Genomic DNA, 11,372 nt, shown 5'->3' with positions numbered 1-11,372 from the left:
ATCCGTGACACTGGAAGGTAATCATTACAAGAAACGGCTGCCGCGGTGCTGAGCAAATCGGGGACATGTTTAGGTGTTGCAACAAGATTGTAATGACTTCCGGTGGCAAAGCTTGATTGACAAGAAGCGCTTCCGGCAGCCTTGGCTCAGCCTTGTAGGCCTAACCAGGCCCTCGCCTCAGGCCTCCTGGGGTCCCGGCCTCAGACCTCCTGGATCCCCGCCTTTTCCTGGGACGCGGCCGCGAGTGCTCGAGGCGCTTTATTGGGTTCGGGCCCTGGACTCCCCGTCTTCCTGCAGGCGACCCCAGGATCCTGTGATTGGCGCCTGCTGACTGTGACCGAGAAGCCCCCCGGAGGAACTTGGGCTTTTCCTTGGGTCAGTACCAGCTCTTCCTGCTTCCTTCAGTGATACTAGGCAAGAGACCAGGGTTTTGTTAGTTTGTTCATTCATTACTTATGAAATGAAGCATGGCTTAGTGTGTGACACTGGGCCTCAGCTTTCACATCTGAAAAGTGGGGTCTCAGTGACATCTATTTCATAGGGTTATTTGGTAGTGGTTTTGGGTTTGTTGTTGCGTTATGTGTTCTGGTGCTGGTACTGGGACTTGAACTCGAGACTGGGGTGCTGGCCTTGAGCTTTTTCTCCTCTTCAAAGCTAGCACTCTACCACTTGATCGTTAATTGGAGGTAGTAGAGCCTTAGCTCCATTTCTCCTTTTTGATCGTCAATTGGAGGTAGGAGTCTCATGCACCTTCCTGCCACCTTTGGCTTCAAACTGTAATTCTCAGTTCTCAACTTCCTTACTAACTAGGATTACAGACTTGAGTGACCAGCGACTGACATATTTAACAGGTTTGGGTAAAGAATCGAACTAAAAAATAAAATAAAACTTCCAACATAGTCAGCACTTGATAAATGCCAGGCACTGTACCAAGATCATAGCCATCACAGTTAGGTGGGAGAATAAAGTTGGTTGTGATAATCCCAGGTTAAACTCCAGGGATAAATCCCAAGACACAAGACATGTGAAGTGATCTGAGATTATAAAAGGGAATATTCATTTGGGAAGTGGTAGAAGGTGATGACTTAAGCTAGCCATAAGAAAAAATACCAGATGGCAGGGCACTAGTGGCTCACACATGTAATCCTAGCTACTCAGGAAGCTGAGATCTGAGGATCACTGTTCAAAGCCAGCCCAGACAGCTCATCTCCAATTAACCACCAAAAACACAGGAATGGTGCTGTGGCTCAAGTGGTATAGCTCTGGTCTTGAGCTGAAGAGCTGACAGACAGTGCCCAGGCCCGAGCCCCACCGAAAAAAAAAAAATTAGCTGACAGCGATGTAGAGGATGGTGGGGCAGAGATCACAGTTTAAAGAATCAATTGTGAACCCGGTGCTAGTTGTTCACACCTGTAATCCTAAGGACTGGAGGCTGAAATTTGAGGATCAAGTTCAAAGCCAGCCTGGGCAGACAAATCTCTTTTCTCCATCCTTGAGCAAAAAAGCATATGAGAATGTGAGGCTCGGAGTTTAAGCCCCAGTGGGTCACACATGTATTCTTGTGCACACATATGCACGCACATACAAAAGAGAGTCAATTGTGGGAATGCCTGGCATTCTCAAGAAACTGAGTGCCCATGGTTCCCATCAATAATCCTAGCTACTCAGGAGGATGAGATCTGAAGATAGGGGCTCAAAGCCAGTCTGGGCAGAAAAGTAAATGAGACATCTCTAACCAGCAAAAAGGGAATTGGAGATGTGGTTCAAGTGTTAGAGTTGAGGTCCTCAGTTCAATCCCCAATACTCCCAAAGGAAGAAAGAGAGGAGATTGGGCAATGATATTGTTAGAACTAAGGTGGTCATTTAGTCCAGAAAAATGTGTGCTTCTACCATACCATTGTACCAAGTCTATGCCTTAAAACAGCACTTCCCTTATCCTTTCATATTAAAGTATTTCTCTTTCACTTTCTTTTTTTCAGGTCTAAGAGCTTGAACTGTCGGTCTTCATCTCCTTATATAATGTCTGGCATTTAATTAATGTTTGTTGAACTTGAAAAGACATGGGCAATGAATCTAGAAAGGTGAGTTGAAGCCAGACTGAGTTTTGTTGACTAATAAGGCAAGGAATTCTGACTTTTTCCTACAGCAAAGGAAAGCCATTAGATTTGAATTTTAAGAAGATTTACGTAACCTACATGTGATTGGCCACACCTCTAATTCTAGTACTCAAGTGGCTGAGTCTGGACTACATAGCAAAATATTGTCTCCCAAAAAGTCAGGTGCTGGTAACTCATGCCTGTAATTCTAGTTACTCAGGAGGCTGAGATCTGAGGATCTTGGTTCAAAGCCATCCTGGGAAGAAAAGTCCATGAGACTTTTACCTCCACTTAACCATCAGAAAGCCAGAAATGAATGTGTGGCTTAAGTGGTAGAGTAACAGCCCTAAACAGAAATAGCTAATCAACAGCATGAGGCCCTGAGTTCAAGCCCCAGAACAGGCACATGGGAGAGAGTAAGGGAGAGTGGGGGCAGGAAAAGGTACCAGTTAAAAGACAACAGAAATCTGCTTCTTCTGTATATATGTAAGAAGTGAAAGCACTGGACTAGATTAGAGGGTCATAAATTTTTCCACCAAGATCAGTTAAAATGTTCCTGTGCCAACACACAGAGAATAAGAACCATCTATTAGTATTTTTAGTGCTATTGTCTTTCTCAGTTATGTTAAGATACCTGAGAAATACTCTAGGCTTCATATTTAAGTATTGTACCTTGCTAATTGTTTAGGTTTACATGTGGTGGTAATGAATTAGTGAAGTGAAATAGAAAATGTGGATGCTAGAGCCCAGAAACCTTTGCAGCTGTCCATCTACTAATGACTTAGATTGTACGTTATGGTTCAGTCAAGGGGAATTGTCATTGTGTAAAAGCAATTGCATCTTTGCAGGAAAATGGATGGAGCTAGAAGGAATCATGTTGAGCGAGGTAAGCCAAGAGCAAAGAGACAAACGGTACATGGTCTCCCTGAAAAGTGGATGCTAAATCCAAAATGTTAGTGATGCGACAAAACTAACAGGACTTAAGAAACAAAGAACTCCCACTCATCTGGTTGAACCACTACTAAATATCCCCATGCTGCTGATCACATGTATGGTGTATATGTGTACACCGTTATATGTTATAGACTGTGATAGACAATTTGCTCCAGGAAAGTTAGAATGAACTTGTGACTTTAAATGAGCATCATTATTCCACAATACTGTGAAATTTGGGAAATTATGTAATCACTTAATCACAATTTAAAAAAAAAAAGAACCTCGGGGAAGGTAGGGAGGGAAGGGATGGTAGGGGAAAACAATGGAGGGGGTAAGAATGCTCAATAGGAAGTGTACTCATTAACTTGCTCATGTAACTGTAACCCTCTGTATAGTATTTTTACAATAAAAAATTTTTTAAAAAAAGGCAATTGCATCTAACACTTGTATTTTTCTTATTTTTTTTTTTTTTTCAGGGAGAGTATCTTTGGCCCTACAGTTTGCTGATACTGACATTGTTCAGAGTGGTCTTAAAATAACTGCCTAGACATCACATTTTTCACTACAGAAACCTATATTCTACAGTTGCCAGAGATTTAAGATATCTTTTAAGATATCATCTCCATTAAAACTGAGACTTGTTCCCTTCTTATTTCAAAATGTTGAGATACTGGGGAGAAATACCAATATCCTCAAGCCAGACCAATAGAAGTTCCTTTGATCTGCTCCCACGGGAGTTCCGTCTGGTGGAAGTCCATGACCCACCACTGCATCAGCCCTCAGCCAACAAGCCAAAGCCCCCCACTGTGCTGGACATCCCCTCGGAGCCCTGCAGCCTCACTGTCCATACCATACAGTTGATCCAGCACAACCGCCGTCTTCGCAGCCTTATTGCTGCAGCTCAGGCTCAGAATCAACAACAGACAGAAGGTATAAAGACTGAAGAGAGTGAACCTCTTCCTCCCTGCCCTGGCTCACCTCCTCTCCCTGATGACCTCCTACCTTTAGATTGTAAGAATCTCAATGCACCCTTCCAGATGCGGCACAGTGACCCAGAGAGTGACTTTTATCGGTAAGGGAAAGCTTTGCTCTCTTACTTTCCTCAAAAAAATGAAGTTTCTCATTCTTTGTTGAGTCTGTATTTTTTTAGGTTTTCTGATGCATTAGTTTTTTATTGAGTGCCTAGTATTAGGAATCTACAAGTGTATACAAGAACCTTTTTTTTTCCAGTTCTAGGGATTGAATCCAAGGTCTTGTACAAGATAGGTAAGCACTATACCACTGAGCTACATCTCTAGCTCAAGAAATTTTAGATTGTGCATTTTCATTTTGATAACATTATTTAAAAAATAATAATGCAAAAATGTTCTTGATCGGGCTGGGAAGGTGACTCAGTGGTAGAGCGCTTGCCTTGCATGCCTGAGGCCCTGGGTTTGATTCCTCAGCACCACATAAGCAAAAAGAAAAAAGCCGGAAGTGGCACTGTGCTCAAGTGGTAGAGCGCTAGCCTTGAGCTGAAGAGCTGAGGGACAGCCCCCAGGCCCAGAGTTCAGGCCCCATGACCGGACCCCAAAAAAAAAAAGTTCTTGATCCTTGTTACTCAAAAATCTGATCCAATACCAGCAGCATCAGCATACCTGGTTAGTAGTTAGAAATGCAGAACTCTACCATGCACCAGTGGCTCATGCCTGTAATCCTAGCTACTCAGGAGACAGAGATCTGAAGATCATGATTCGAAGCCTGCCCAGGCAAAAAAGTTCATGAGACACTTATCTACTGTTAACCACCAGAAAGCTGGAAGTGGAGCTGTGACCCAAGTTATAGCATGCTAGCCTTGAGCAGAAAGCTCAAAGGGACAGCACCAAGGCCCTGAGTTCAAGCCCCAGGACCAGCACCAAACAATAAAAAATAAAATAAAATTCCTTTGTCAGAGGCAGGCAGATACCAGATAGTAAATTTCTAGAGGCAGCTACCTAATTTTTAAAACATGAAAAAAAAATTGTTCAAAATTATTTTTAGTAGAGCAGACAGAAAGCTGTTTTTAGAAAGCCTAAAATTTCTTCAGTATTATGAAAAAATATGGGATCTGGAGTCCAAAGACCCATTACTTACTAATAGCAAAACAACATTTGGCAAGTCAGTTCCTCTGAACCTTAGTTTCCTTTCCTGGTGATTAGGAATTATAATAATATTGGGCTATCTCCTACTTTACAGCAAAGGGTAGGATGTAAATGCTTTGTAAGTTGCATGTTTTAGTTGCTTCTACAAAACTGAGTTTCCTTCTCAGTAAAAAAAAATGGCCTCTGAGCCAGGCACCAGTGGCTCATGCCTATAATCCTACTCAGAAGGCTGAGATTTGGGACTGCAGTTTGAAGCCAGACTGAGCAGGAAAGCTTGTGAGATTTCTTATCTCCAATTAACTACTAAAAAAACTGCAAGTGGAGCTGTGGTGCAAGTGATAGAGTGTTTGCCTTGAGCACAAAGCTCAGGGACAGCACCAGGCCCTGAGTTCAAAATCCAGGACCTGTGCCAAAAACAAAGGTCTCTGTAGTTGTAAAAGAATTACCCTAGCAAAACTAGAAGTGTGGCTAAGTGGCCCTGAGTTAAACCAGTACTGAAAAAAACAAACAACAAAAACATCATGTGTGTTAACTATTGAGAAATAGCACCTCATTGAACAGGATATGAGCTACTCTGTTATGCTTCATTCTACAAGTGATCAATATTGAGCTGTCAGGAGAAGGAAGCTTCCTTTCCTCCAGATAACCTTCCTACTGCTTATTGTAGATATGTGGCGTCTACTCAGTATGTAAGTGGAAGAGCTCAGAGATGCAATCATAGGCTGTGAGACACGGCCTGAAAGCCATGGAATGAAACAGCTGCTTTTCCCTGGAAAGCTTGGCATGTGATTTGACTAAAATGGTTAAACTTCTCGAGAGACAGGTCGCTCTTTGGCAAGAGCAGTATTAACAGTACCATGTCTCCGCTTTCAGTGGGAAAGGGGAACCTGTGACTGAACTCACCTGGCACTCCTGTCGACAGCTTCTCTACCAGGCAGTGGCCACAATCCTGGCCCATGCAGGCTTTGAGTGTGCTAATGAAAGTGTCCTGGAGACCTTAACCGATGTGGCACATGAGTATTGCCTTAAGTTCACCAAGTTGCTGCGCTTTGCTGTGGACCGGGAGGCCCTGATGGGACAGACCCCTTTCCCTGATGTTATGGAGCAGGTGTTCCACGAAGTGGGGATTGGCAGTGTGCTTTCCCTCCAGAAGTTCTGGCAGCACCGCATCAAGGACTATCACAGCTACATGCTCCAGGTGAGGTGACCCTGGGAGAGGGAGCAATTCAGCAGGATCCAACACTGTTGCTCTAGACCAGAGAACGCCGGTTTATGGAACAAAATGAATTTAACTTACTTTTCTCATTCCTTAGCTGTGTTCCATTGGCCTTTATCCATTGCAAGCCTTCCCCGCCCCCCAAAATCAGTGATACTTCTAGAAGAAATACAAAGATGTATGAAGTCCAAGGCTGTGGTTAGCATCTTTCATTCAACCAATATTTATCGATGGCTTATTGTGCATCAGGTGATGTGGGATATCACTGTTAGGAAGACAAATTCTTTTGAGCTTTCTTTCAGTCTTGTTGAAGGGAAACAAAACCAGTAAACAAATCATGACCACAGCAATTTCAGATGACAGAATAACGAACACATAGCAGAATACAGTGATGTTGCCTGGAAGATGGGAATACCAGTTTTAGTTAGACTGCAGACATCTCATTTCCCTAATCCTCGAGATCTTAAGTCACTTATTTATTCACTGTTTTCCCCAAATCTAAGATGGTAATTTTTAACATCCAACCAAAAAAAAAAAAAGCGAGAGAGAGAGAGACTTTGCTAAGTGATACAGATTTCCCAGCAGTTTAGTATTTGCCTAGGGTATATAGGTCCAAGTTAGGAGGGTTTTTTTTGTTTTGTTTTGTTTTTTGTCTAGTCGTGGGGCCTGAACTCTGGGCCTGGGCGCTGTCCCTCAGCTCTTCAGCTCAAGGCTAGTGCTCTACCACTTGAGCCACAGCGCCACTTCTGGCTTTTTTCCTTTTGCTTATGTGGTGCTGAGGAATCGAACTCAGGGCCTCATGCATGCAAGGCAAGCACTCTAACACTGAGCCACCTTCCCAGCCCCAAGTTAGGGGGCTTTGTTTGGTTTTGGTTTTAGTTTTTGAGTCAGGTTTCACTATGTAGCCCAGGCTAGCCGCAAACTCTTAATCCTCCTTCCCCATCCTTCCATCCCTTCTTCCCTAGTACTAGGACTGTAAGTACATACCACTATGCCTGCCCAAATGTTAGTTTTTTGGTAGGGATTTTTGTTTTGCCAGTGCCAGGGTTTGAACTCACTGTCTTGAGCTGGCTCAGCTTCCTTGCTGGCACCCAACCACTTGAGCCATGCTTCTAGACTGGCTTTATTGCTAGTTATTTTGGAGATGAAATCTCAGATTTTTCTGCAAACTGCAACCCATTGGATCTGTTTCTTCGCAGCTGTTTTGTTTGCAGGTGTGAGCCACGGGCACCCAGCTCAAGAGTTCATTTTTATGGACAAAAATGTAATCTTTCATTCCATTCTGTTTTTTTTACTTTTATGTAAATTTTTTTGTTTTAGTGCTTATACCAAGACTGAACTCAGTGCCTTGTTCTTACTAAATTTTCTTGCTCATGGCTGGCACTCTGCCATTTGAACTATGCCTCAAGCCCAGCTCTTTGCTGGTTATTTTGCAGATGGGAATCTCAGGGACTTGTATTCCTGAGCTGGCCTTAAAATACTATCTTCTAAAGTCTCAGCCTCCTAAGTAGCTAACATTACAGGCATGAATGGTGAAGCATTTTCTGATAATTTTCTTCATGTGTCTATCATATGTAAATGCAAAGTCAACACCTTACACCAAAACCTTCCACTGGCAGTGGAAATTGCTTCATTGTTTTGTGTTGCTTGGCATAGGACTCATGACTAATCAATCACATGCTGAACTAAACAAATGCTGTACCACCCAACCCTGGTAGGGGCTTTAAAACTCCTGTGTTCTTCCTATTCTGTTGGCTTCTCCATGGACTGCCACAAGCTAACTATTCAACTTTCTTCTAACATGTGCTTGGGAAATTAACTCCTGCTTGTCAACAGATCAGTAAGCAACTCTCCGAAGAATATGAAAGGATTGTCAATCCTGAGAAGGCCACAGAAGACACCAAACCTGTGAAGATCAAGGAGGAACCTGTGAGCGACATTGCCTTTCCCGTCAGCGAGGAACCGGAGGCTGACCTTGCCTCTGGAGATCAGTCCCTGCCCATGGGAGTCCTCGGGGCTCAGAGTGAGCGCTTCCCGTCTAACTTGGAGGTGGAAGCTTCACCACAGGCTTCAAGTAAGAGAGATCTATGTACTTATTTAGTTTGAGGAGATCCGTCAGTCAGCACTTAGTGCATTTTGGAGTCAAGCTCTAGAGGTGGGAGAACAAAAGTAGGAGTGGGCAGAGTGGAAAGTTCTAAAACTGACAAGCTTCAGTGATCTAGAGAGATGAGCTCTTTCCTGCCTAATGGTGGAGAGAGGCCTGGCACATTATACGCATTCCTTCAAATAATCTCCAGTTAGGTCCTGAGTGCAGTGTGTATTATCCTCTTGATTACTGCAGCTGATCCAGCTGGTTGGGCAAATCTCCTGTCCTGCCTTTGGTAGTCTGTGCTAGTTCTTCCTGTGCCTTTAATTGATATGTGAGGGAGTGTTAATTGCTCAAGCTCTGGGGGACTTCCAACAGGTTATAGGTGAAAGAGATTGAAATACTGGCACATTGTTGGAGATAGGTGGTCTCTTGCTGGTAGACACTGGGATAAGTTTAGAAACCAGGACAGCAGATGTGTTACTTTCTTACTACAATATTGTGTATTTATTTTATCTCAAGCTTGATCTCAGTCTTGAGATTCTCCTACCTCAGCCTCTTAAATGCTGAGATAACAGGCATGAGCCACTAGACTCAGCCTGATGCAATACTTGAGTCACTTAAACTGCAAATACATCAGGGCACTTATTTGTTTACAGATATAAAGTATCACTTCATCAGTACACAATAATTCAAATAGCAAATCCCCAAATGTGACTCAAGTGGAATTAAGCTGGTGTTGGGAAGAATGACTTTACCAGGGAAGAAACAGGAATTACAGCAGGACAACCTTAGCTGGTCACCAGTGGCTCACAGCTGTAATGCTAGCTACTCAGGAGGCTGAGATCCGAGAATCAAGATTCAAAGCCAGCAGGGGCAAGAAAGTCTATGAGACTCTTATCTCCAAATAGCTACCAGAAAAGCCAAAAGTAGACCCGTGGCTCAAATGATAGTGCTAGCCTTGAGCACAAAAGCTCAGGGACGACACCCAGGCCCTGAGTTCAAGGCCCAAGCTTGGCACTATAAAAAACAAAACCCCAGCAGGACAACCTTGCTAGAATACATTGAGAGTGACAGGAGGTAAAGGTGTAAGGAATACGACTCGTCAGTGAAGACAAGTAGGGAATTGCTATCAGCATTATGTAGTAATCATTATGTTTTCATCGTGTGAGAGGACCAGAGTGAAAAGGCAGGAAAACAAGTCAGCCCATAAAAGAAAGAAAGACAGGCAACCTAAACAACTGATTAAGTTGTGGTTTTCTGTGAGCTGTGCAGTCTTTGCACCTGTAGTTTTATTTTTTGGTTTAGGGGAACATGGGACTAAGAGAGGCAAAGCAAGGACAGGTGAAAGTAGTTAAAAAAAAAAGGTGTGCAGAACAGATTGGGATTGGGATTACACAGTTACACAATTTTTGAAGCACAGATTAACAGCCATGTGCTCCAGCCAAGTACAGAATCAAGGTCAAACCTGAACTCCTAGGACATTAGTCATTGTGGGATATTACCGTTAGGTTTACCAGGCTGTTCCCTGTGTCTCTAGGTGCAGAGGTAAATGCTTCTCCTCTTTGGAACCTGGCCCATGTGAAAATGGAGCCTCAGGAGAGTGAAGAAGGCAACGTGTCCGGGCACGGTGTGCTGGGTGGTGATGTCTTCGAGGAGCCCATGTCAGGCATGAGTGAAGCTGGGATCCCACAGAGCCCTGACGACTCAGACAGCAGCTATGGTTCCCACTCCACTGACAGCCTCATGGGATCCTCCCCTGTTTTCAACCAGCGCTGCAAGAAGAGACTGAGGAAGATATAACAGCAAATGTGTTAGCATTTGTTTTCATAACTGATTTGATTCCTATTCTTAGATACAATGGGCCTAACCAAGCAAGGTTACATTTTACTGTGGCGTTGTTTTTATAGTTTTCTACAACAACCAAGCCACTGTTGGTGAATTGATCACAATGCTGGCATAGTAATCAGAAGACCAAAGCACTTTCCCTAGCCATTGTTTTATTGGCTGATGACACACATTCCTTAGCTTCTCTGCCGCCATTTGTCTTGCACAACTGAGAAGAAGCAGAGTGATCTACCTTGCACACAAAGGAGGACTGAGATATTGGCTAAACTTCAAAACTTTGTTTGAACAGACTCATGCCAGTATCACATACCATTTTTTGTTTAACTTAGTTTTGGTTCAAGTCATTGAGAATCCATTACTAATATGTAACAAGAAATAGCTAAACACAACAAAGCTTTTGTCATTGTTTTTCTGAGCTGGCACTGAGTTCAGGCTAGGGCTTGAACTCAGAGCCTTAAGCTTTCACTTGATGATACTTTATCACTTGAGTAATGCCTGCACTTCCAGCTTTTTGTTGGCTAACTGAAAATAAGAATCTCAGATTTGTCTGCATAGGCTGGCTTCAAACTGTGATCCTCAGATCTCAGCCTCTTGAGTAGTTATGATTCTAGGGGTAAGCCACCAGTGCCCACTTAACAGTCTTATTTTTTTATCAGTCTTATTTTTTAGGCTGTTTTTGCTCCCTATGAAGTCTCAAGAAATTAGAGATCTGTGGTGACATAGCCATTTTATTTAGATAGCCTCTTTGGTTTTTATTTTAAAGGAAAAGAAGCTTATTGGTTCTACTGTATTTTGTGATGCCTGTGGCTTGAAAGTCACAGAGATGAAAAATAATTCACATATTTGATAGAATTAAAGTGTTTTGTCACCTTATATCACATTACTTGCATTGAGCCTCTATTAATTATTGCTTTAAATTCTTCTGTGTTAAATCTTAACAAGAAATCTTGAAATGTTGTTCTAATACCCATTTTACAGAGGCAGAAAACAAGCTGAGGGGCAAAGTGACTTTCCCAAGCCCACTAGGCTAACTAGTACTGAACACTACCACCACCTCACAGTTAAAATGT

At 43.0% G+C, this 11,372-nt stretch overlaps 1 protein-coding gene across 3 annotated transcripts; it reads left to right on the top strand.

Moving 5' to 3' along the window:
- The first annotated feature begins 81 nt into the window (after positions 1 to 81).
- Positions 82 to 10,766, top strand: Supt7l (SPT7 like, STAGA complex subunit gamma). 3 transcript variants are annotated; one of them, XM_042696681.1, is made up of 6 exons: positions 82 to 375; positions 1,980 to 2,081; positions 3,509 to 4,104; positions 6,026 to 6,350; positions 8,205 to 8,442; positions 9,995 to 10,766. In XM_042696681.1, exons 3-6 carry the CDS (start codon positions 3,692 to 3,694, stop codon positions 10,255 to 10,257), a joined length of 1,239 nt encoding a protein of 412 aa, XP_042552615.1. In that variant the 5' UTR covers positions 82 to 375; positions 1,980 to 2,081; positions 3,509 to 3,691; the 3' UTR covers positions 10,258 to 10,766. The 3 variants fall into 3 exon arrangements, with proteins under 3 accessions (XP_042552615.1, XP_042552617.1, XP_042552616.1); XM_042696683.1 differs by lacking the exon at positions 1,980 to 2,081; XM_042696682.1 differs by lacking the exons at positions 82 to 375; positions 1,980 to 2,081 and adding an exon at positions 2,943 to 2,982.
- The last annotated feature ends 606 nt before the right edge of the window (positions 10,767 to 11,372 follow it).

The sequence above is a fragment of the Dipodomys spectabilis genome, unplaced genomic scaffold (assembly GCF_019054845.1).
Source record: "Dipodomys spectabilis isolate Male_0828 unplaced genomic scaffold, ASM1905484v1 ptg000210l, whole genome shotgun sequence".
NCBI classification, from domain to species: Eukaryota; Metazoa; Chordata; class Mammalia; order Rodentia; family Heteromyidae; genus Dipodomys; species Dipodomys spectabilis.
Note: the sequence above shows the minus strand (reverse complement) of the source record. Positions and strands in the feature narration are given on the sequence as shown.